Source organism: Pleurodeles waltl, chromosome 9 (assembly GCF_031143425.1).
Source record: "Pleurodeles waltl isolate 20211129_DDA chromosome 9, aPleWal1.hap1.20221129, whole genome shotgun sequence".
In the NCBI taxonomy this organism is placed as follows: domain Eukaryota; kingdom Metazoa; phylum Chordata; class Amphibia; order Caudata; family Salamandridae; genus Pleurodeles; species Pleurodeles waltl.
The window spans coordinates 408,417,110-408,442,986 of NC_090448.1; the positions used below are offsets into that span (position 1 = coordinate 408,417,110).

Here is a 25,877-nt window from a genome sequence, read left to right on the forward strand (position 1 = left end):
CAAAACTTCCACAGGGGGTGACCAAAAGAAAGGGGTCACAAAACCTCCCCAGGGGAAAGGTGGTGAGACAGCCAAAAATAAAAATAGTCAAGAGTCTTCTAAAGGCCCCCAAAAACCTGCACAGGAGGGTGGGCCCAGAGCCTCTTCACAAAACAATCCTGGGTACAAGGGTAAAAACTTTGATCCCAAAAAGGCCTGGTGTCGAAACTGTAGTCAGTCTGGACACCAAACTGGAGACAAGGCCTGTCCCAAGAAAAGTTCCACTCCAAACTCCAATCCAGGTAACACTGGAATGGCTAGTCTCCAAGTGGGATCAACAGTGTGCCCAGAGCAAATCAGGGTCCACACTGAAGCTACTCTAGTCTCTGAGGGTGGGGTGGATTTAGCCACACTAGCTGCCTGGCCTCCTAACATGCAAAAATACAGGCAGCAGCTCTTTATTAATGGGACAAGTGTAGAGGGCCTGAGGGATACAGGTGCCAGTGTCACCATGGTGACAGAGAAACTGGTTTCCCCTGGCCAATATCTGACTGGAAAAAAACTTATACAGTCACCAATGCTGACAATCAAACTAAAGCACATCCCATGGCAATGGTAACTTTAGAATGGGGAGGGGTCAATGGCCTGAAACAGGTGGTGGTCTCCTCAAACATCCCAGTAGACTGTCTGCTTGGAAATGACCTGGAGTCCTCAGCATGGGCTGAGGTAGAGCTAAAAACCCATGCAGCCATGCTGGGTATCCCTGAACTGGTGTGTGTAAAAACAAGAGCACAATGCAAGGCACAGGGTGAAAAAGTAGAGCTGGAGTCTGGAAAAATGGCCCAGCCTACCCAGAGAAAAGGAAAGTCAGTTGGGAAACCAACTGCAACACAGTCAGAAAAAGGGAACCTCTCTTCTCAGGAAGAAGTTCTGCCCTCTGAGGGAACTGAGCCTTTGGAACTTGAACCTTATCAGGTTGAGCTCTTAGGCCCAGGGGGACCCTCAAGGGAGGAGCTGTGTAAGGGACAAGAAACCTGTCCCTCTCTTGAAGGCCTTAGGCAGCAAGCTGCTGAAGAGTCCAAGGGCAAGAAAAATGGAACACATAGGGTCTATTGGGAAGATGGACTCCTGTACACTGAGGCCAGAGACCCCAAACCTGGTGCCACTAGGAGAGTGGTAGTGCCTCAGTCGTTCAGAGAGTTTATTCTGACCTTGGCCCATGATATTCCCCTTGCTGGGCATTTGGGACAAACCAAGACGTGGGAGAGGTTAGTCAACCACTTCTACTGGCCCAATATGTCCCAGAAGGTTAAGGAGTTTTGCCTCTCCTGCCCCACCTGTCAATCCAGTGGTAAGACAGGTGGACACCCAAAGGCCCCCCTCATTCCACTTCCAGTGGTGGGGGTCCCCTTTGAAAGAGTGGGTGTGGCCATAGTTGGTCCACTGGAACCTCCCACAGCCTCAGGAAATATGTATATCCTAGTAGTAGTGGATCATGCTACTAGGTATCCTGAAGCTATTCCCCTTAGGTCGACTACTGCCCCTGCAGTAGCCAAGGCCCTCATTGGTATCTTTACCAGAGTGGGTTTCCCTAAGGAGGTGGTGTCTGACAGAGGTACCAACTTCATGTCAGCATACCTAAAACACATGTGGAATGAGTGTGGAGTGACTTACAAATTCACTACACCATACCATCCACAAACTAATGGCTTAGTTGAGAGATTCAACAAGACATTAAAAGGCATGATCATGGGGCTCCCAGAAAAACTCAAAAGGAGATGGGATGTCCTCTTGCCATGTCTGCTTTTTGCTTACAGAGAGGTGCCACAGAAGGGAGTAGGATTCTCACCCTTTGAACTTCTGTTTGGTCACCCTGTAAGGGGACCACTTGCTCTTGTTAAAGAAGGCTGGGAGAGACCTCTTCATGAGCCTAAACAAGACATAGTGGACTATGTACTTGGCCTTCGCTCTAGAATGGCAGAGTACATGGAAAAGGCAACCAGAAACCTTGAGGCCAGCCAACAGCTCCAGAAGTTTTGGTATGACCAAAAGGCTGCACTGGTTGAGTTCCAACCAGGACAGAAAGTCTGGGTTCTGGAGCCTGTGGCTCCCAGGGCACTCCAGGACAAATGGAGTGGCCCTTACCCAGTGCTAGAAAGGAAGAGTCAGGTCACCTACCTGGTGGACCTGGGCACAAGCAGGAGCCCCAAGAGGGTGATCCATGTGAACCGCCTTAAGCTCTTCCATGACAGGGCTGATGTGAATCTGTTGATGGTAACAGATGAGGATCAGGAGACAGAGAGTGAACCTCTCCCTGATCTTCTGTCATCAGACCCAAAGGATGGCTCAGTAGATGGAGTGATCTACTCAGACACCCTCTCTGGCCAACAGCAAGCTGATTGTAGGAGAGTCCTACAACAGTTTCCTGAACTCTTCTCCTTAACCCCTGGTCAGACACACCTGTGTACCCATGATGTGGACACAGGAGACAGCATGCCTGTCAAAAACAAAATCTTTAGACAGTCTGACCATGTTAAGGAAAGCATCAAGGTGGAAGTCCACAAGATGCTGGAATTGGGAGTAATTGAGCGCTCTGACAGCCCCTGGGCTAGCCCAGTGGTCTTAGTCCCCAAACCTCACACCAAAGATGGAAAGAAAGAGATGAGGTTTTGTGTGGATTACAGAGGGCTCAATTCTGTCACCAAGACAGATGCTCATCCAATTCCTAGAGCTGATGAGCTCATAGATAAATTAGGTGCTGCCAAATTCTTAAGTACCTTTGACTTGACAGCAGGGTACTGGCAAATAAAAATGGCACCTGGAGCAAAAGAGAAAACAGCATTCTCCACACCTGATGGGCATTATCAGTTTACTGTTATGCCCTTTGGTTTAAAGAATGCCCCTGCCACCTTCCAAAGGTTGGTGAATCAAGTCCTTGCTGGCTTGGAGTCCTTTAGCACAGCTTATCTTGATGATATTGCTGTCTTTAGCTCCACCTGGCAGGATCACCTGGTCCACCTGAAGAAGGTTTTGAAGGCTCTGCAATCTGCAGGCCTCTCTATCAAGGCATCCAAATGCCAGATAGGGCAGGGAACTGTGGTTTACTTGGGACACCTTGTAGGTGGAGGCCAAGTTCAGCCACTCCAACCCAAGATCCAGACTATTCTGGACTGGGTGGCTCCAAAAACCCAGACTCAAGTCAGGGCATTCCTTGGCTTGACTGGGTATTACAGGAGGTTTGTGAAGGGATATGGATCCATTGTGACAGCCCTCACTGAACTCACCTCCAAGAAAATGCCCAAGAAAGTGAACTGGACTGTGGAATGCCAACAGGCCTTTGACACCCTGAAACAAGCAATGTGCTCAGCACCAGTTCTAAAAGCTCCAGATTATTCTAAGCAGTTCATTGTGCAGACAGATGCCTCTGAACATGGGATAGGGGCAGTTTTGTCCCAAACAAATGATGATGGCCTTGACCAGCCTGTTGCTTTCATTAGCAGGAGGTTACTCCCCAGGGAGCAGCGTTGGAGTGCCATTGAGAGGGAGGCCTTTGCTGTGGTTTGGTCCCTGAAGAAGCTGAGACCATACCTCTTTGGGACTCACTTCCTAGTTCAAACTGACCACAGACCTCTCAAATGGCTGATGCAAATGAAAGGTGAAAATCCTAAACTGTTGAGGTGGTCCATCTCCCTACAGGGAATGGACTTTATAGTGGAACACAGACCTGGGACTGCCCATGCCACTGCAGATGGCCTTTCCAGGTTCTTCCACTTAGAAAATGAAGACTCTCTTGGGAAAGGTTAGTCTCATCCTCTTTCGTTTGGGGGGGGGGGGGGGGGGGGGGGGGGTTGCGTAAGGAAATGCCTCCTTGGCATGGTTGCCCCCTGACTTTTTGCCTTTGCTGATGCTATGTTTACAATTGAAAGTGTGCTGAGGCCTGCTAACCAGGCCCCAGCACCGGTGTTCTTTCCCTAACCTGTACTTTTGTATCCACAATTGGCAGACCCTGGCATCCAGATAAGTCCCTTGTAACTGGTACTTCTAGTACCAAGGGCCCTGATGCCAAGGAAGGTCTCTAAGGGCTGCAGCATGTCTTATGCCACCCTGGAGACCTCTCACTCAGCACAGACACACTGCTTGCCAGCTTGTGTGTGCTAGTGAGGACAAAACGAGTAAGTCGACATGGCACTCCCCTCAGGGTGCCATGCCAGCCTCTCACTGCCTATGCAGTATAGGTAAGACACCCCTCTAGCAGGCCTTACAGCCCTAAGGCAGGGTGCACTATACCATAGGTGAGGGTACCAGTGCATGAGCATGGTACCCCTACAGTGTCTAAACAAAACCTTAGACATTGTAAGTGCAGGGTAGCCATAAGAGTATATGGTCTGGGAGTTTGTCAAACACGAACTCCACAGCACCATAATGGCTACACTGAAAACTGGGAAGTTTGGTATCAAACTTCTCAGCACAATAAATGCACACTGATGCCAGTGTACATTTTATTGCAAAATACACCCCAGAGGGCACCTTAGAGGTGCCCCCTGAAACTTAACCGACTGTCTGTGTAGGCTGACTAGTTCCAGCAGCCTGCCACACCAGAGACATGTTGCTGGCCCCATGGGGAGAGTGCCTTTGTCACTCTGAGGCCAGTAACAAAGCCTGCACTGGGTGGAGATGCTAACACCTCCCCCAGGCAGGAGCTGTAACACCTGGCGGTGAGCCTCAAAGGCTCACCCCTTTGTCACAGCCCAGCAGGGCACTCCAGCTTAGTGGAGTTGCCCGCCCCCTCCGGCCACGGCCCCCACTTTTGGCGGCAAGGCTGGAGGGAACAAAGAAAGCAACAAGGAGGAGTCACTGGCCAGTCAGGACAGCCCCTAAGGTGTCCTGAGCTGAGGTGACTAACTTTTAGAAATCCTCCATCTTGCAGATGGAGGATTCCCCCAATAGGGTTAGGATTGTGACCCCCTCCCCTTGGGAGGAGGCACAAAGAGGGTGTACCCACCCTCAGGGCTAGTAGCCATTGGCTACTAACCCCCCAGACCTAAACACGCCCTTAAATTTAGTATTTAAGGGCTACCCTGAACCCTAGAAAATTAGATTCCTGCGACAACAAGAAGGACTGCCCAGCTGAAAATCCCTGCAGAGGAAGACCAGAAGACAACAACTGCCTTGGCTCCAGAAACTCACCGGCCTGTCTCCTGCCTTCCAAAGAACTCTGCTCCAGCGACGCCTTCCAAAGGGACCAGCGACCTCTGAAGACTGCCCTGCTTCGACGACGACCAGAAACTCCCGAGGACAGCGGACCTGCTCCAAAAAGACTGCAACTTTGTTTCAAGGAGCAGCTTTAAAGACCCCCGCAAGAAGCGTGAGACTTGCAACACTGCACCCGGCGACCCCGACTCGGCTGGTGGAGAACCAACACCTCAGGGAGGACCCCCGGACTACTCTCCGACTGTGAGTACCAAAACCTGTCCCCCCTGAGCCCCCACAGCGCCGCCTGCAGAGGGAATCCCGAGGCTTCCCCTGACCGCGACTCTCTGAAACCTAAGTCCCGACACCTGGAAAGGACCCTGCACCCGCAGCCCCCAGGACCTGAAGGACCGGACTTTCACTGGAGAAGTGACCCCCAGGAGTCCCTCTCCCTTGCCCAAGTGGAGGTTTCCCCGAGGAAGCCCCCCCCTTGCCTGCCTGCAGCGCTGAAGAGATCCGTTGATCTCTCATAGACTAACATTGCAAACCCGACGCTTGTTTCTACACTGCACCCGGCCGCCCCCGCGCTGCTGAGGGTGAAATTTCTGTGTGGGCTTGTGTCCCCCCCGGTGCCCTACAAAACCCCCCTGGTCTGCCCTCCGAAGACGCGGGTACTTACCTGCAAGCAGACTGGAACCGGGGCACCCCCTTCTCTCAATTCTAGCCTATGCGTTGGGCACCACTTTGAACTCTGCACCTGACCGGCCCTGAGCTGCTGGTGTGGTGACTTTGGGGTTGCTCTGAACCCCCAACGGTGGGCTACCTTGGACCAAGAACTGAACCCTGTAAGTGTCTTACTTACCTGGTAAAACTAACAAAAACTTACCTCCCCCAGGAACTGTGAAAATTGCACTAAGTGTCCACTTTTGAAATAGCTATTTGCCAATAACTTGAAAAGTATACATGCAATTGAAATGATTCAAAGTTCCTAATGTACTTACCTGCAATACCTTTCAAACAAGATATTACATGTTAAATTTGAACCTGTGGTTCTTAAAATAAACTAAGAAAAGATATTTTTCTATAACAAAACCTATTGGCTGGATTTGTCTCTGAGTGTGTGTACCTCATTTATTGTCTATGTGTATGTACAACAAATGCTTAACACTACTCCTTGGATAAGCCTACTGCTCGACCACACTACCACAAAATAGAGCATTAGTATTATCTATTTTTACCACTATTTTACCTCTAAGGGGAACCCTTGGACTCTGTGCATGCTATTCCTTACTTTGAAATAGCACATACAGAGCCAACTTCCTACACAGTGGTACAGGAAGAAGTCTGCATCCTTCAAGAAAAACATGGTTTTCATGCAGGACAATGCTCCATCACACGCGTCCAAGTACTCCACAGCGTGGCTGGCAAGAAAGGGTATAAAAGAAGGAAATCTAATGACATGGCCTCCTTGTTCACCTGATCTGAACCCCATTGAGAACCTGTGGTCCATCATCAAATGTGAGATTTACAAGGAGGGAAAACAGTACACCTCTCTGAACAGTGTCTGGGAGGCTGTGGTTGCTGCTGCACGCAATGTTGATGGTGAACAGATCAAAACACTGACAGAATCCATGGATGGCAGGCTTTTGAGTGTCCTTGCAAAGAAAGGTGGCTATATTGGTCACTGATTTGTTTTTGTTTTGTTTTTGAATGTCAGAAATGTATATTTGTGAATGTTGAGATGTTATATTGGTTTCACTGGTAATAATAAATAATTGAAATGGGTATATATTTTTTTTTGTTAAGTTGCCTAATAATTATGCACAGTAATAGTCACCTGCACACACAGATATCCCCCTAACATAGCTAAAACTAAAAACAAACTAAAAACTACTTCCAAAAATATTCAGCTTTGATATTAATGAGTTTTTTGGGTTCATTGAGAACATGGTTGTTGTTCAATAATAAAATTAATCCTCAAAATTACAACTTGCCTAATAATTCTGCACTCCCTGTATTGTGGCATTTAGGACAGAATCGAAACGGGGTCCGTTCCATCAGTCTCGATGTTGCACGCGATCGGGCCGACCAGGCCCCGACGGGTGATCGAAATTACCCCAAAGGGCTACCGAAGATTCGGTGTCGATCTGTCTAATCTAACCCGATACCGAACGAAACAATACCGACGGATTTTTCCGAGATTCTGACTAACTTTCCGACCTGAAACACGGAGCGAAAAGGAACACGTCCGAACCCGATGGTGGAAAAAAACAATCTAAGATGGAGTCGACGCCCATGCGCAATGGAACCAAAGTAGGAGGAGTCCCTCGGTCTCGTGACTCGAAAAGACTTCTTCGAAGAAAAACAACTTGTAACACTCCGAGCCCAACACCAGACGGCGGACTATGCACAGCATGTGTATCTGCAGCTACACATGCCACCGAACACACAGATACTCTGGTCTCATCTTCTTAGGTGCCAGACAGATGCCTAACAATGAAGAAGAGTCCAGCATTGGGGAAAGGTGTTCACTTTTTTTTAATGGCACTTTTTGTGGAAAGGACGCTTACAGGAACATCCTCTGGGAGATATTTAAGCAAGTCGCTATTGCAAGTTGAGGACTTTGTTGGTAAAACACCCAAAAGGGATTCTGGAGTGTGTCGATGAGGTACAGAAACAGAGGAACAAGCATCAGCATGAGGGGTGGTGCCTATTATATACCTATGATATCGAAGCTGAGGTTGTGCCTGAAGCTGCGCGGCACCATCTTGCTGCCTAGAAAGACATTACTTAGGAAACGTTTTAAAGACCAGTCAGAAGCCTGGAAGGAGTACAGTAATGAATCTGGGGGAAGATGAATCCATCAGAAACATTCAACAGTCATCTCTGGTTAGGAAATCATCAGTAGATCCATATGAGCAAACCAAGGTATATCCTGTTCCACTCCTCTGCACAATCCTTGATAGAGAGGTAACCCCACCAAATTCTAGATTTAGTCAATGCATAACTTATCCTTCATATTAGTCAGTTTGGCGACAGACCAACAAGAGGTAGAGTTGGCCTTGAATGACATTATGGAAAATGCTACTTACATTGTAAGCATCTGTTCATGGCATGTAATGCTGTTGATTCACATGCTGTGCATACTCCTGCAATAACTCATGACTCAAAAGACTTCTTCGAACAAAAACAAGTTGTACACATCCGAGCCCAGTGTTAGATGTCAGGATTATGCACAGCTTTTTTTTATCTACAGGTGCACTAGTCACGAACAGAGAATTTCTTCTGACTGGATTCCAACAAACCTGAAGCTAAGATACATTTAGGTCTGTTGGCAACATATGATACAGTGGTAAGGTACAGCAGTTCATTCAATAGCCTTGAATCACCTTGCTAGCTGCAACATGGATAGATCTAGGTTTGTTTGAAGGATACCATGCCAACAGCTCAGAGTCACAGCATATTACTCCTCTGTCAAAGTTTACACCCACAGGGCTCATCACCCTTTACACTGCTTTACAAACATTTGCATCCCTCGTTAGCGTTGTTGCATATTACCAAATTGAGTTTGAAGTGTATAGAAATGAAACAACTTCACATCATTCTGAAAAACAATCGAAAACACAAGAAGAGTGTGCCTCTGATTTTCTTTTGGATGAACAGGAGTTTTCTGAATTAGCTCAGATAGCATACTCTCTTTTGATTAGCTGCCGTAAATTGGCCCTCCCAATGTTGGAGTCCTGAAAGTAAAGAACTGAATTATCTTATTGGATTCACATCAATCCTTTTCTGGGTGGTGCAAAAAAATCCAAGTTAAAATGACAATCCACAAAGTCAACTTACCTGAAAGGTCTACCACTCTCATTGAACTCTAAATTGCTACAAGATGTAAGGCAAGGCCAATATAATCATCACAGTACCAAGAGGAAGAACGGTGTTGAAAACACTGTACAAGTGCAGTACTCTATCTGTGCAACACTCACAATAATCTCTGATCCCTGTCGAGGCTCCTTTCCTTCAAAGAAGACCCTAGGACAATTACTCTAGTCAACAGAGGAACTACAGGTTCACCCACCCACCCCACCCCACTGCTACCATACCCTTATTTCCCAGTCTCAACAGGCAGTGCTCCCAGAACCTTCATCTTGATCAAACAGTAAGCTACAAGTCTCCACTAACCCTATAATAACTGGATAGCTCTACTCAAACTGCCATCTGAATAAAGTAGTCTAAGCACTGTGTTTGGGACATATGAAAACCCTACGTAAAGAGATTAATGGTTATAAATGCTCCAATAATAAGCATAGTGTTGCCTCCAGAATTGGGAGACCGCGGGTCACCTTAGTCTCTCCACAATAATGAATACACGGGAACCCCTGACTAGTAGGCCTTAAGTAGCCTCATCAAGTGGACATCAAGGCTTTATGTCAACTGAATATTTGCAGTATGTGCCATCTCATTTGGGTGAAGTCTTATTTCTGCTTTGAGGATGGAGGTCTGAGCATACTGGATTTTTTGACCCATTTTTGGACTGGATTCTTCAGCCCAGCAAGCTATCCAGTTTTTACCTGAAAAGGTAAAGCTCAATCATACCAATTTGAATGTACTATATGCTTCTGTCCCACGTTTTCTCTATTGACTAGCAAAAGTATAAAAATTCCAGCAAAGCTCCATGAGTCCGAAAGGATTCAGAGAAGAGCAGATTGCTTCCTTATAGAAAAACACTGTAACTGTACTCATTGTTAAATTACATCATGTTTGGGGGTCATGCTATATCTTTTTCATGTAAGAGTGCTCTGGCACCCAGATCTGTGCGGAAGGATGAGAAATAAGGACTGCTGTACAAGAATTAATTAGTGTGAGGGTAGTGAGGAATACAGTTAAGCGTGCGCACTCTGCTTCATAGGCTAGCACACCTGGTTGCCATACTGCCCATTAACAGAGGATATACTAGGTCTATATCTGCAAGGAATAATATCTAAACTTAACTGATAGAACAAGTAATCTACAGGCTTCAGTTCCATAACCCTCCCGGCATCAACAAAACTCAAGTGTCCAACTACTGCCTTTCCAAATTATAGCTATATTCTTACCCAGCATTTGGAGCAGGTACTGCGATAAACACCCGGTTAAAAGCCCTCATGGAGTCTCGAAATTTCCCTTCCACTATACAAACAAAAAAAGTAAAATCAAGCAGAGAAATAGCATAAACTTTGAATCACACAATTGCTGAAGACTTGAGATGCTTACCCTCCTTAAAGATCCCATGAACAGCGAAGCACAAGAGCGTGTTCTGAGGAAACAAAAGCACAATATTGGATACACTAGAAACAGAAATGAGGCAAAACGCGGGGAGAATTAGTACGAAATCGTAAAAACAACAAAGGAAACAGAACAGTGGATGACAAGGATGACAGAGGGCGAGGGCAACATAAAAACACGCTTGTGGAGGGCAGAGGGCACATGGAGAGACCGAAGAGGTAACAGAGGCGAGGGAAAAAGACATGTAGAGAGGAAAGGAAGAGGGAAGAAGGGAAAAAAGCAAGGGGGATGAACAGAGCAGGAGGCCAAAGATGCTAGAAAATGGAGAATTTAAGTAAAGAAGTCAAGCAAAAAAGATGTGAGGGCATGTTATGATCGAAGTTTACCCCTAGGAAACAAAAATCAAAGGTGGTAGTTAACACAGAGTGCTGTAAAGAAAGACTCACTGTCTGAGCGGTAATGTCGATCACAAAGGAATTGATGTCATGGAGAGTCTTGGGCAGCTCATTCAGGAAGGCCACCACATTGAGCCTAGTATGCTTCAGTAGTTTGTACCGCATAACTGCAAGAGATGAGATGGTAAATACTCAATGGACACTGGTATGTTCTAAAGTAAGCATCACCTGATTAAAGTATTTTCTGACTACAGAGGAAGATTCTTGGAACACAGTAGTAAATGCTTTAGCAAGCCTGGTCAGATCACGAGCGACAACTTCAAGCCATCGATTCGGATATCAGAAGCTACAGAACACGTCCCAATAGATCATATTTTTGATTCCTTTTAGGCGCATGAGAAAGGTACGAAAGAAAGAATACAACCAGAAAAGGGAGGAGGAGAGATGTAGTGACCAGTATATCAAAGAAAGCTAGAAAACGGTTAAAATGTTGGCACTACAGGAACACATCGATTCAAAATGTAAACAGATAATGATTTCTTAAGTAAATACGATAGATGTATGGACTCCACCACAAGCAGATGTTGTAGATGGGTTAGCCCAGACCTCGGTCTACCAGGGTCCAGGAAATCTCAGACACCCGGGCATTCCACTGCATCACAGATTGATATGAACGCACACCAAAACCACACAAGCATTACCACACTTGCTCTGAACCACTCGTGTCTGAACCACACAAAAGTGTGATTAATGAACCATGCATATGCCTGGTTCAGGCACACAGAGGAGAGAGGAACTCGGCGGCCGGAAAAGTGGGGTTGGGGGTGGCGGCATGTTGGGGCAATGGGGGGAGTTGGGGTGGGTGTAAAGGCTCAGGGCTGGGAAGGCCGGGGTACATTTTAGGGTGGGGGAAATGTCGTAGTTTTGGGGGGGAAGGGGAGGTGGGGGGTTCTTTTATTTTTAGGGGTGGAGGAAGGTTTTAGGTCTCAGGACGAGGAGGGTCTGGGGTCAAGTTTTGGGAGTGTGAAGTTTTTCAGGGTGAGGGAATGTTTCAGGGCTTAGGGCAGGTGGGGTGGTAGGGTTATTTTGTTTTAAGGGTTCCAGGGAGGTTTTAGGCCTCAGGGCGGGTCGCAGTCGTCTCTTTTTTTTTTTGCAGGGGCAGGGTTTTAGGGCGGGGAGGGGCTTTTTTTAAGGGGTGGGGTAGTTTTATGCCTCAGGGTGGGTGGGGGGAGGGGTTTGAGGTACTTTAAGTTAAGGGGGAGGGTTGTATGGTTAAACCACGCATGTGTTTAACACACATACCTTTAACAAGCCATGCTTTTACCACAAAATTAGTTAAGGCATGCGCAATAAAGGCATGTGTGCTAAAGACGCGGTTGTTGTTCCGACCTCGTTGTATAGCCACGCGTGGTTCTTCCATGCGTGGTTCAGCCATAGAACCATGAAAGGCAGGTCACCAGAACAAGTCAGTATCACTCTAGAGCAATGAGTCTTCCAAATAATTGCATGTTTGGGTAGTCCTAAAACAATCAGTGAAAAAAAGAGATCAGTTCATAACCAGGGCCACTGGAATACTGCAATTATACGGCATATCCGCATAATTATGGATCCATCTTCTGCTGCACAATATGCAGAGTTTAACAAAAAAAAAAACTGTTTCCAGCTCAAACTGACCAAAAGTTACTAAAAACGTGGGTACTTGTGTTGCTATGCAGTGCAAGGACTTTTGCAGAGATTGACTTGATCCTCTTTCTGTGGCTTATTGTTGTATTTAGATATTAAACTGGCACTAATGGAATGCAGCCTTTGCCACGTAAGTGTTAATGTCTGTAAAAATGACAAAACAAAGAAGTAATACTACATGAAAATGTGCTGCATCAGGCCACACTATTTGATGATCTTTTCTTGCCAAACAATTTAGTCAACCATGCCGCAGAATTTGGTACTCCACTAATGTATAATTCTCTTATAAAAGTTCTAAGTACGTAGACACCCTTCTTCCAGAATGACTGAACATCAGAACCAGGAGTAAGCTATTTGGACACCATGTAAACAGTTAACTTTAAAGCAAGAACAGAGGCATACCCTTATGTACACACTCCTTGTCCCTTAACCAAACCATTAAAAAAAAGAAAAGGAGGATGTGTCATTAGGATAAGGGCACCGGGATTACCAGTACAATAGTCACTGACATGAGTAATGAAAAGTTGAGCTAGGCTTGTTGCTGACGCTCTCCTGTCATCTCATTTTGGGCCAGAAATATTCCAACTTCCTTTTCTCAAAGTCTGTTTCAACTTCACCCATGACAAAAATGTATTAAAAAACTATGGGAAACTTAAGCCTGTACCCATGTGCCATACATATTGTATTTCAATGAAAAATACATGTTCTTTCTTTACCCTGGAAGAAGAATCACTTGCTAATGTGCAACAGAACTTGTATCAAATGGTTACAGGTAAAATATCCATCTGCAAAATGTTGATTGTAGATTCACGTTATGCATAGAGTAGGTTTCACCCTCCTCAAAAGCAGCAGTGGAATGGGAGGAAGTATGGAATATGATACCCTGTGGCCATCTGTTTGGAGCGCACAGTGCTAAAGATTCATAGGCTCTACATACTCCTGCCATCTATTGATGGGTTTGGGCGTTTGCAACTAGTTTCTCTTAAAATAAGTTTTTCTAGTCACTGGAGATGGTGACTCCTCACTTAATAAGGAAAGCGCACAGGCACTGGCTGCATTGTTCGATTATTTCCACAGCAGGTGAGCGCATGGGTGAAACAGAAACAGTATGAGGACCATGCATGACCTTGTGTACAAGAAATTAGGAGTTAAAAGTGAGAAAATATTTGAAACAGCTGGCTCCCAAGGAAACAGATGTGAACATATGGCCCTATATGCTATGAACAGATGCTTACAGGGTAAGTAAATTTTGTGCATAGCATGTGTGGCTGTAGATATACATGCTCTGCAAAGCAGTACTCTGATAAGCAGGTCAGCTAGTGGATGGCGCAGATGTTTGAAACAAAGTCCGTAAGACGGTGTGGCCAACTCTAGCTTGTTGGCATGCTTTGATGTCTAATAGTCTTTGGTGAATATATGTGGAATTGACCATGTGTAGGAAGTTGGCTCTGTATGTGCTATTTCAAAGTAAGGAATAGCATGCACAGAGTCCAAGGGTTCCCCTTAGAGGTAAAATAGTGGTAAAAAGAGATAATACTAATGCTCTATTTTGTGGTAGTGTGGTCGAGCAGTAGGCTTATCCAAGGAGTAGTGTTAAGCATTTGTTGTACATACACATAGACAATAAATGAGGTACACACACTCAGAGACAAATCCAGCCAATAGGTTTTTATATAGAAAAATATCTTTTCTTAGTTTATTTTAAGAACCACAGGTTCAAATTCTACATGTAATATCTCATTCGAAAGGTATTGCAGGTAAGTACTTTAGGAACTTCAAATCATCAAAATTGCATGTATACTTTTCAAGTTATTCACAAATAGCTGTTTTAAAAGTGGACACTTAGTGCAATTTTCACAGTTCCTAGGGGAGGTAAGTATTTGTTAGGTTAACCAGGTAAGTAAGACACTTACAGGGCTTAGTTCTTGGTCCAAGGTAGCCCACCGTTGGGGGTTCAGAGCAACCCCAAAGTCACCACACCAGCAGCTCAGGGTCGGTCAGGTGCAGAGTTCAAAGTGGTGCCCAAAACACATAGGCTAGAATGGAGAGAAGGGGGTGCCCCGGTTCCGGTCTGCTTGCAGGTAAGTACCCGCGTCTTCGGAGGGCAGACCAGGGGGGTTTTGTAGGGCACCGGGGGGGACACAAGCCCACACAGAAATTTCACCCTCAGCAGCGCGGGGGCGGCCGGGTGCAGTGTAGAAACAAGCGTCGGGTTTGTAATGGAAGTCAATGGGAGATCTAGGGATCTCTTTAGCGCTGCAGGCAGGCAAGGGGGGGGTTCCTCGGGGAAACCTCCACTTGGTCAAGGGAGAGGGACTCCTGGGGGTCACTCCTCCAGTGAAAGTCCGGTCCTTCAGGTCCTGGGGGCTGCGGGTGCAGGGTCTCTCCCAGGTGTCGGGACTTAGGATTCAAAGAGTCGCGGTCAGGGGAAGCCTCGGGATTCCCTCTGCAGGCGGCGCTGTGGGGGCTCAGGGGGGACAGGTTTTTGTACTCACAGTCTTAGAGTAGTCCGGGGGTCCCTCCTGAGGTGTTGGATCGCCACCAGCCGAGTCGGGGTCGCCGGGTGCAGTGTTGCAAGTCTCACGCTTCTTGCGGAGAGCTTGCAGGGTTCTTTAAAGCTGCTGGAAACAAAGTTGCAGCTTTTCTTGGAGCAGGTCCGCTGTCCTCGGGAGTTTCTTGTCTTTTCGAAGCAGGGGCAGTCCTCAGAGGATGTCGAGGTCGCTGGTCCCTTTGGAAGGCGTCGCTGGAGCAGGATCTTTGGAAGGCAGGAGACAGGCCGGTGAGTTTCTGGAGCCAAGGCAGTTGTCGTCTTCTGGTCTTCCTCTGCAGGGGTTTTCAGCTAGGCAGTCCTTCTTCTTGTAGTTGCAGGAATCTACTTTTCTAGGGTTCAGGGTAGCCCTTAAATACTAAATTTAAGGGCGTGTTTAGGTCTGGGGGGTTAGTAGCCAATGGCTACTAGCCCTGAGGGTGGGTACACCCTCTTTGTGCCTCCTCCCAAGGGGAGGGGGTCACAATCCTAACCCTATTGGGGGAATCCTCCATCTGCAAGATGGAGGATTTCTAAAAGTCAGAGTCACCTCAGCTCAGGACACCTTAGGGGCTGTCCTGACTGGCCAGTGACTCCTCCTTGTTGCTTTCTTTGTTCCCTCCAGCCTTGCCGCCAAAAGTGGGGGCCGTGGCCGGAGGGGGCGGGCAACTCCACTAAGCTGGAGTGCCCTGCTGGGCTGTGACAAAGGGGTGAGCCTTTGAGGCTCACCGCCAGGTGTCACAGCTCCTGCCTGGGGGAGGTGTTAGCATCTCCACCCAGTGCAGGCTTTGTTACTGGCCTCAGAGTGACAAAGGCACTCTCCCCATGGGGCCAGCAACATGTCTCTGGTGTGGCAGGCTGCTGGAACTAGTCAGCCTACACAGACAGTCGGTTAAGTTTCAGGGGGCACCTCTAAGGTGCCCTCTGGGGTGTATTTTACAATAAAATGTACACTGGCATCAGTGTGCATTTATTGTGCTGAGAAGTTTGATACCAAACTTCCCAGTTTTCAGTGTAGCCATTATGGTGCTGTGGAGTTCGTGTTTGACAAACTCCCAGACCATATACTCTTATGGCTACCCTGCACTTACAATGTCTAAGGTTTTGTTTAGACACTGTAGGGGTACCATGCTCATGCACTGGTACCCTCACCTATGGTATAGTGCACCCTGCCTTAGGGCTGTAAGGCCTGCTAGAGGGGTGTCTTACCTATACTGCATAGGCAGTGAGAGGCTGGCATGGCACCCTGAGGGGAGTGCCATGTCGACTTACTCGTTTTGTCCTCACTAGCACACACAAGCTGGCAAGCAGTGTGTCTGTGCTGAGTGAGAGGTCTCCAGGGTGGCATAAGACATGCTGCAGCCCTTAGAGACCTTCCTTGGCATCAGGGCCCTTGGTACTAGAAGTACCAGTTACAAGGGACTTATCTGGCTGCCAGGGTCTGCCAATTGTGGATACAAAAGTACAGGTTAGGGAAAGAACACTGGTGCTGGGGCCTGGTTAGCAGGCCTCAGCACACTTTCAATTGTAAACATAGCATCAGCAAAGGCAAAAAGTCAGGGGGCAACCATGCCAAGGAGGCATTTCCTTACACCATGTAACTGCCTTACAGAGGTCAGTTGTAGGAATGCCCCTAAGGAAAGCCATAGTGAATCCCTTTCTTCGGGATGAATATAGCCATGGCAGGGTTCTCTTATTTTTGAGGAAGCTGATCTGGATTCACTTGACAATCCACCTGGCTATGCCTGGTTTTGGTATAGGCTGGCCCATGAGAGGTTTTGCTGAGACTTGTGAAAGGGTTTGGTCCTGTCAATGTAGTACATGATGGAGCTTTTAACTGAGCGTGTGTAGGAAGTTGGCTCTGTATATACTATTTCAAAGTAAGAAATAGTGTGCACAGAGTCCAAGGGTTACCCTTAGAGGTAAGATAGTGGCAAAAGTAGATAATTCTAATGCTCTATTTTGTGGTAGTGTGGTCGAGCAGTAGGCTTATCAGAGGGTAGTGTTAAACATTTGTTGTACACACACAGTCAATAAATGAGGAACACACACTCAAAGACTTACTCCAGGCCAAAAGGTTTTTATATTGAAAAATATATTTTCTTAGTTTATTTTAAGAACCACAGGTTCAAGATTTACAAGTAATACTTCAAATGAAAGGTATTTCAGGTAGGTACTTTAGGAACTTTGAATTAGCAAAATAGCATATACAGTTTTCACATAAATGACATATAGCTATTTTAAAACTAGACAGTGCAATTTTCAACAGTTCCTGGGGGAGGTAAGTGTTTGTTAGTTTTTGCAGGTAAGTAAACCACCTACAGGGTTCAAGTTTGGGTCCAAGGTAGCCCACCGTTAGGGGTTGAGGGCAACCCCAAAGTTACCAGCAGCTCAGGGCCGGTCAGGTGCAGAGGTCAAAATGGTGCCCAAAACGCATAGGCTTCAATGGAGAAGGGGGCGCCCCGGTTCCAGTCTGCCAGCAGGTAAGTACCCGCGTCTTCGGAGGGCAGACCAGGGGGGTTTTGTAGGGCAGCGGCAGGGGGGGGGGGAGGGGGATGTTGTGGTGGGGGGGGCACAAGTCCACACAGAAAGTACACCCTCAGCGCCACGGGGGCGGCCGGGTGCAGTGTGCAAGCAAGCGTCGGGTTTCCAATAGAAATCAATGGGAGACCAAGGGTCTCTTCAGTGATGCAGGCAGGCAAGGGGGAGGCTCCTCGGGGTAGCCACCACCTGGGCAAGGGAGAGGGACACCTGGGGGTCGCTCCTGCACTGGAGGTCGGATCCTTCAGGTCCTGGGGGCTGCGGATGCAGTGCCTTTACCAGGTGTCGGATCTTTGAAGCAGGCAGTCGCAGTCAGGGGGAGCCTCGGGATGCCCTCTGCAGGCGTCGCTGTGGGGGCTCAGGGGGGGGGGGGGGGTCAACTCTGGCTACTCACGGTCTCGCAGTTGCCAGGGAGTCCTCCCTGAAGTGACTGTCCTCCACAAGTCGAGCCGGGGGCGTCGGGTGCAGTCTTTGTTGCAAAGGTGCAGTCTTTGTTGCAAAGGTGCAGTCTTTGGTGAACAGAGCCGCTGTCCTCGGGAGTTCTTGGTCCTTCTAGATGCAGGGTAGTCCTCTGAGGCTTCAGAGGTTGCTGGACCCTGGGAACGCGTCGCTGGAGCAGTGTCTTTAGAAGTGGGGAGACAGGCCGGTAGAGCTGGGGCCAAAGCAGTTGGTGTCTCCGTCTTCTCTGCAGGGTTTTTCAGCTCAGCAGTCCTCTTCTTCTTAGGTTGCAGGAATCGGAGTTCCTAGGTTCTGGGGAGCCCCTAAATACAGAATTTAGGGGTGTGTTTAGGTCTGGGGGGTTAGTAGCCAATGGCTACACCCTCTTTGTGCTTCCTCCCGGAGGGGAGGGGGGCACATTCCTATCCCTATTGGGGGAATCCTCCATCTGCAAGATGGAGGATTTCTAAAAGTCAGAGTCACCTCAGCTCAGGACACCTTAGGGGCTGTCCTGACTGGCCAGTGACGACTCCTTGTTTTTCTCATTATCTCCTCCGGCCTTGCCACAAAAAGTGGGGCCGTGGCCGGAGGGGGCAGGCATCTCCACTAGCTGGAATGCCCTGGGGTGCTGTAACAAAGGGGGTAAGCCTTTGAGGCTCACCGCCAGGTGTTACAGTTCCTGCAGGGGGAGGTGAGAAGCATCTCCACCCAGTACAGGCTTTGTTACTAGCCACAGAGTGACAAAGGCAATCTCCCCATGTGGCCAGCAACATGTCTGGAGTGTGGCAGGCTGCTAAAACCAGTCAGCCTACACGGGTAGTCGGTTAAGGTTTCAGGGGGCACCTCTAAGGTGCCCTCTGGGGTGTATGTTACAATAAAATGCACACTGGCATCAGTGTGCATTTATTGTGCTGAGAAGTTTGATACCAAACTTCACAGTTTTCAGTGTAGCCATTATGGTGCTGTGGAGTTCGTGCATGACAGACTCCCAGACCATATACTCTTATGGCTACCCTGCACTTACAATGTCTAAGGTTTTGCTTAGACACTGTAGGGGCATAGTGCTCATGCACTTATGCCCTCACCTATGGTATAGTGCACCCTGCCTTAGGGCTGTAAGGCCTGTTAGAGGGGTGACTTACCTATGCCATAGGCAGTGTGAGGTTGGCATGGCACCCTGAGGGGAGTGCCATGTCGACTTAGTCATTTTCTCCCCACCAGCACACACAAGCTGGCAAGCAGTGTGTCTGTGCTGAGTGAGGGGTCTCTAGGGTGGCATAAGACATGCTGCAGCCCTTAGAGATCTTCCCTGGCATCAGGGCCCTTGGTACCAGGGGTACCAGTTACAAGGGACTTACCTGGATGCCAGGGTGTGCCAATTGTGGAAACAATGGTACAATTTAGGTGAAAGAACACTGGTGCTAGGGCCTGGTTAGCAGGGTCCCAGCACACTTCTCAGTCAAGTCAGCATCAGTATCAGGCAAAAAGTGGGGGGTAACTGCAACAGGGAGCCATTTCTTTACACAAGCCCCCCCTCAGCCCACAGGCCAGGAGACTCAGCCAAAGCTGGGAGAGTCTTCCTAGTCTGTCAGGCGAGGAAGAGTAGAGGAAATAGGCTGGTTTGTTGCAGGGCCTACTCTGCCTTACATCCTCCTGTTCAGGTCATTCCCTCTGGGGAACTGACCCACTTCCACAGTGATAGGACCTAGTCTGAATTGCCTCTTGTCTGTGCCTTTAATGTCTTCACTCATTCTCTCTATTTTGGGGGTTAGAGGTATCCACCTCTGCTAATCTTATCTTAGCCAGGATCACCCCTAGCTTACCCAAAGAGGTTACCCAGAGCTGGAGTAACCCCACCATGACCAACAGGGTCAGGGGGCCTAACTTGCTATTTGGCATGGGGTCAGACCACCATGCCAAGGATAGTGCAGCCATAAAGGCTAACACCCAGCAGAGGCCACTGACAGCTGTCAGTGCCCAGAACCACATCTTTAGCTCTTCACCTACAAGGGAAGGGGCTAAGTTACAGGCTTCTTTGGGTTCAGGGTGCCTGTCTACTGTATTAGAGTGGGGGGTTACCACATCTTGTAGTAAACACCCTTCTTCCACTCTTTCTTCTGTTAGCTGAGGAGCCACCCACTCAGGCTTAACAGTTGCCTGACTAGCCAGGACTTCTTGTGGGTAAGGTTGGACTTTATCAGTGCCACTTTTGGAGTTCTCCCCTACTGGAGCAGAATCTCCTTGGCTTGCTGGAACCTTGGCTAAAGGTTGTCCACCCTTCCTACACTGTTTTCTTTATTTTTTCTTCTGGGGCCTGCTTGCAGTTACTGCAGGGGCAGCACCTCCAGAATCCTTGGGAGAGGGCTGGCACTGAACTAGTTCCTCTCTTGGGCTCTGACTAACCTCTGGGTAGTCATTTCCAAGGAGACAATCAAGGGGGAGGTCTCTACTGACTACGACCCTTCTCCAGCTAAAAGTCCCACCCACGTCTATGGGCACAAAAGCCACAGGCTTATTAGTGACCCTGTCTGGGCTAACTCTTACTCTGGCAGTCTCACCTGGGATGTACTGGTTTGAGAACACCAGCCTGTCATGCACAATAGTGTGACTGGCACAAGTGTCTCCCAGGGCAGTGGCTGGGATTCCATTCACCAGTAGGTGGTGGAAGTGTCTACTTCCCTCTGGAATCGCCAACTCACCTGTTGGGCCCTTTTTCCAGTTGAAGGCTATGAAGACCTCCTCATCTGAGGAGTCATCCCCAATGGCTACACTGGTTACCCCTGGGATTTTGCTAGGGGGTTTGTTTTTGGGACAAGAAATGTCCTTGGTGTGGTGCCCTGTCTGTAAGGAAATGCCTCCTTGGCATGGTTACCCCCTGACTTTTTGCCTTTGCTGATGCTATGTTTTGAATTGAAAGTGTGCTGAGGCCTGCTAACCAGGCCCCAGCACCAGTGTTCTTTCCCTAACATGTACTTGTGTATCCACAATTGGCACACCCTGGCATCCAGGTAAGTCCCTTGTAACTGGTACCTCTGGTACCAAGGGCCCTGATGCCAGGGAAGGTCTCTGTAGGAAGTTGGCTCTGTATGTGCTATTTCAAAGTAAGGAATAGCATGCACAGAGTCCAAGGGTTCCCCTTAGAGGTAAAATAGTGGTAAAAAGAGATAATACTAATGCTCTATTTTGTGGTAGTGTGGTCGAGCAGTAGGCTTATCCAAGGAGTAGTGTTAAGCATTTGTTGTACATACACCTAGACAATAAATGAGGTACACACACAGAGACAAATCCAGCCAATAGGTTTTGTATAGAAAAATATCTTTTCTTAGTTTATTTTAAGAACCACAGGTTCAAATTTAACATGTAATATCTTGTTTGAAAGGTATTGCAGGTAAGTACATTAGGAACTTTGAATCATTTCAATTGCATGTATACTTTTCAAGTTATTCACAAATGGCTATTTTAAAAGTGGACACTTAGTGCAATTTTCACAGTTCCTGGGGGAGGTAAGTTTTTGTTAGTTTTACCAGGTAAGTAAGACACTTACAGGGTTCAGTTCTTGGTCCAAGGTAGCCCACCGTTGGGGGTTCAGAGCAACCCCAAAGTTACCACACCAGCAGCTCAGGGCCGGTCAGGTGCAGAGTTCAAAGTGGTGCCCAAAACGCATAGGCTTCAATGGAGAGAAGGGGGTGCCCCGGTTCCAGTCTGCCAGCAGGTAAGTACCCGCGTCTTCGGAGGGCAGACCAGGGGGGTTTTGTAGGGCACCGGGGGGGGGACACAAGTTAGCACAGAAAGTACACCCTCAGCAGCACGGGGGCGGCCGGGTGCAGTGTGCAAACACACGTCGGGTTTCCAATGTAAATCCATGGGAGACCAAGGGGTCTCTTCAGCGATGCAGGCAGGCAAGGGGGGGCTCCTCGGGGTAGCCACCACCTGGGCAAGGGAGAGGGCCTCCTGGGGGTCACTCCTGCACTGGAGTTCCGATCTTTCAGGTCCTGGGGGCTGCGGGTGCAGAGTCTTTACCAGGCGTCGGGATCTGGGAAGCAGGCAGTCGCGGTCAGGGGGAGCCTCTGGATTCCCTCTGCAGGCGTCGCTGTGGGGGCTGGGGGGGGGGGGGGGCAACTCTGGCTACTCACGATCTCGTAGTCGCCAGGGAGTCCTCCATGAAGTGTTTGTTCTCCACAAGTCGAGCCGGGAGCGTCGGGTGCAGAGTAGCAAGTCTCACGCTTCTGGCGGGAAACGCAGTTGTTTTAAAGTTGCTCCTTTGGAAACAAAGTTGCAGTCTTGGGTGAACAGGGCCGCTGTTCTCAGGAGTTTCTTGGTCCTTCTAGAGCAGGGTAGTCCTCTGAGGATTCAGAGGTCGCTGGTCCCTGGGGAGAGCGTCGCTGGAGCAGTTTCTTCAGAAGGGGGGAGACAGGCCGGTAGAGCTGGGGCCAAAGCAGTTGGTGTCTCCGTCTCCTCTGCAGGGTTTTTCAGCTTAGCAGTCCTCTTCTTCTTAGGTTGCAGGAATCTATCTTGCTTGGTTCTGGGAGCCCCTAAATACTCGATTTAGGGGTGTGTTTAGGTCTGGGAGGGCAGTAGCCAATGGCTACTGTCCTTGAGGGTGGCTACACCCTCTTTGTGCCTCCTCCCTGAGGGGAGGGGGGGCACATCCCTATTCCTATTGGGGGAATCCTCCATCTGCAAGATGGAGGATTTCTAAAAGTCAGTCACCTCAGCTCAGGACACCTTAGGGGCTGTCCTGACTGGCCAGTGACTCCTCCTTGTTTTTCTCATTATCTCTCCTGGACTTGCCGCCAAAAGTGGGGGCTGTGTTCAGGGGGGCAGCATCTCCACTAGCTAGAGTGCCCTGGGGCATTGTAACACGAAGCCTGAGCCTTTGAGGCTCACTGCTAGGTGTTACAGTTCCTGCAGGGGGGTTAAGCACCTCCACCCAGAGCAGGTTTTTGTTTCTGTTCTCAGAGAGCATAAAGGCCCTCACCACATGGGGTCAGAAACTCGTCTCTCAGCAGCAGGCTGGCACAGACCAGTCAGTCCTGCACTGAACAATTGGGTAAAATACAGGGGGCATCTCTAAGATGCACTCTGTGTGCATTTTTTTATAAATCCAACACTGGCATCAGTGTGGGTTTATTATTCTGAGAAGTTTGATACTAAACTTCCCAGTATTCAGTGTAGCCATTATGGAGCTGTGGAGTTAGTTTTTGACAGACTCCCAGACCATATACTATACCCTGCACTTACAATGTCTAATGTTTTGCTTAGACACTGTAGGGGCATAGTGTTTATGCACCTATGCCCTCACCTGTGGTATAGTGCACCCTGCCTTAGGGCTGTAAGGCCTGTTAGAGGGGTGAATTACCTACGCCATAGGCAGTGTGAGCTTGGCATGGCACCCTGAGGGGAGTGCCATGTCGACTTAGTCATTTTCTCCCCACCAGCACACACAAGCTGGCAAGCAGTGTGTCTGTGCTGAGTGAGGGGTCCCTAGGGTGGCATAAGACATGCTGCAGCCCTTAGAGACCTTCCCTGGCATCAGGGCCCTTGCTACCAGGGGTACCATTTACAAGGGACTTACCTGGATGCCAGGGTGTGCCAATTGTGGAAACAATGGTACATTTTAGGTGAAAGAACACTGGTGCTGGGGCCTGGTTAGCAGGGTCCCAGCACACTAATGAAATGTTTTGGAATTTAGTCGTGTGATCAGTGTAAAGAAATGGCTCCCTGTTGCAGTTACCCCCCACTTTTTGCCTGATACTGATGCTGACTTGACTGAGAAGTGTGCTGGGACCCTGCTAACCAGGCCCCAGCACAAGTGTTCTGTAAAGAAATGGCTCCCTGTTGCAGTTACCCCCCACTTTTTGCCTGATACTGATGCTGACTTGACTGAGAAGTGTGCTGGGACCCTGCTAACCAGGCCCCAGCACCAGTGTTCTTTCACCTAAAATGTACTTTTGATTCCACAATTGGCACACCCTGGCACCCAGATAAGTCCCTTGTAACTGGTACCTCTGGTACCAAGGGCCCTGATGCCAGGGAAGGTCTCTAAGGGCTGCAGCATGTCTTATGCCACCCTGGAGACCCCTCACTCAGCACAGACACACTGCTTACCAGCTTGTGTGTGCTAGTGAGGACAAAATGAGTAAGTCGACATGGCACTCCCCTCAGGGTGCCATGCCAGCCTCTCACTGCCTATGCAGTATAGGTAAGACACCCCTCTAGCAGGCCTTACAGCCCTAAGGCAGGGTGCACTATACCATAGGTGAGGGTACCAGTGCATGAGCACTGTACCCCTACAGTGTCTAAGCAAAACCTTAGACATTGTAAGTGCAGGGTAGCCATAAGAGTATATGGTCTGGGAGTCTGTTTTACACGAACTCCACAGCACCATAATGGCTACACTGAAAACTGGGAAGTTTGGAATCAAACTTCTCAGCACAATAAATGCACACTGATGCCAGTGTACATTTTATTGTAAAATACACCACAGAGGGCACCTTAGAGGTGCCCCCTGAAAATTAACCGACTATCTGTGTAGGCTGACTGGTTCCAGCAGCCTGCCACACTAGAGACATGTTGCTGGCCCCATGGGGAGAGTGCCTTTGTCACTCTGAGGCCAGTAACAAAGCCTGCACTGGGTGGAGATGCTAACACCTCCCCCAGGCAGGAGCTGTAACACCTGGCTCACCCCTTTGTCACAGCACAACAGGGCACTCCAGCTTAGTGGAGTTGCCCGCCCCCTCCGGCCACGGCCCCCACTTTTGGCGGCAAGGCTGGAGGGAACAAAGAAAGCAACAAGGAGGAGTCACTGGCCAGTCAGGACAGCCCCTAAGGTGTCCTGAGCTGAAGTGACTCTAACTTTTAGAAATCCTCCATCTTGCAGATGGAGGATTCCCCCAATAGGATTAGGGATGTGACCCCCTCCCCTTGGGAGGAGGCACAAAGAGGGTGTACTCACCCTCAGGGCTAGTAGCCATTGGCTACTAACCCCCCAGACCTAAACACGCCCTTAAATTTAGTATTTAAGGGCTCTCCCTGAACCTAGAAATTAGATTCCTGCAACAACAAGAAGAAGGACTGCCTAGCTGAAAACCCCTGCAGAGGAAGACCAGAAGACAACAACTGCCTTGGCTCCAGAAACTCACCGGCCTGTCTCCTGCCTTCCAAAGAACTCTGCTCCAGCGACGCCTTCCAAAGGGACCAGCGACCTCTGAATCCTCTGAGGACTGCCCTGCTTCGACGACGACAAGAAACTCCCGAGGACAGCGGACCTGCTCCAAAAAGACTGCAACTTTATCCAAAGGAGCCGCTTTAAAGAACCCTGCAATCTCCCCGCAAGAAGCGTGAGACTTGCAACACTGCACCCGGCGACCCCGACTCGGCTGGTGGAGAACCAACACCTCAGGGAGGACCCCCGGACTACTCTACGACTGAGTACCAAAACCTGTCCCCCCTGAGCCCCCACAGCGCCGCTGAGGGTGAAATTTCTGTGTGGGCTTGTGTCCCCCCCGGTGCCCTACAAAACCCCCCTGGTCTGCCCTCCGAAGACGCGGGTACTTACCTGCTGGCAGACTGGAACCGGGGCACCCCCTTCTCTCCATTGAAGCCTATGCGTTTTGGGCACCACTTTGAACTCTGCACCTGACCGGCCCTGAGCTGCTGGTGTAGTAACTTTGGGGTTGCTCTGAACCCCCAACGGTGGGCTACCTTGGACCAAGAACTGAGACTTGTAAGTGATTTACTTACCTGATGTAAGGAAATGCCTCCTGGGCATGGTTGCCCCCTGACTTTTTGCCTTTGCTGATGCTATGTTTACAATTGAAAGTGTGCTGAGGCCTGCTAACCAGGCCCCAGCACCAGTGTTC

The 25,877-nt window shown here is 48.8% G+C and overlaps 1 protein-coding gene across 1 annotated transcript in view; it reads right to left on the bottom strand.

Moving 5' to 3' along the window:
* The window catches only part of NXF1 (nuclear RNA export factor 1), a 313,238-nt gene that overhangs the window by 67,361 nt on the left and 220,000 nt on the right, over nt 1-25,877 (bottom strand). The window contains exons 16-18 of the mRNA XM_069207165.1: nt 10,878-10,993; nt 10,420-10,462; nt 10,263-10,335 (exon numbers count right to left, since the gene is read on the bottom strand). Coding sequence (XP_069063266.1) covers nt 10,263-10,335; nt 10,420-10,462; nt 10,878-10,993 — 232 coding nt within the window. The remainder of the gene's footprint in view (nt 1-10,262; nt 10,336-10,419; nt 10,463-10,877; nt 10,994-25,877) is intronic.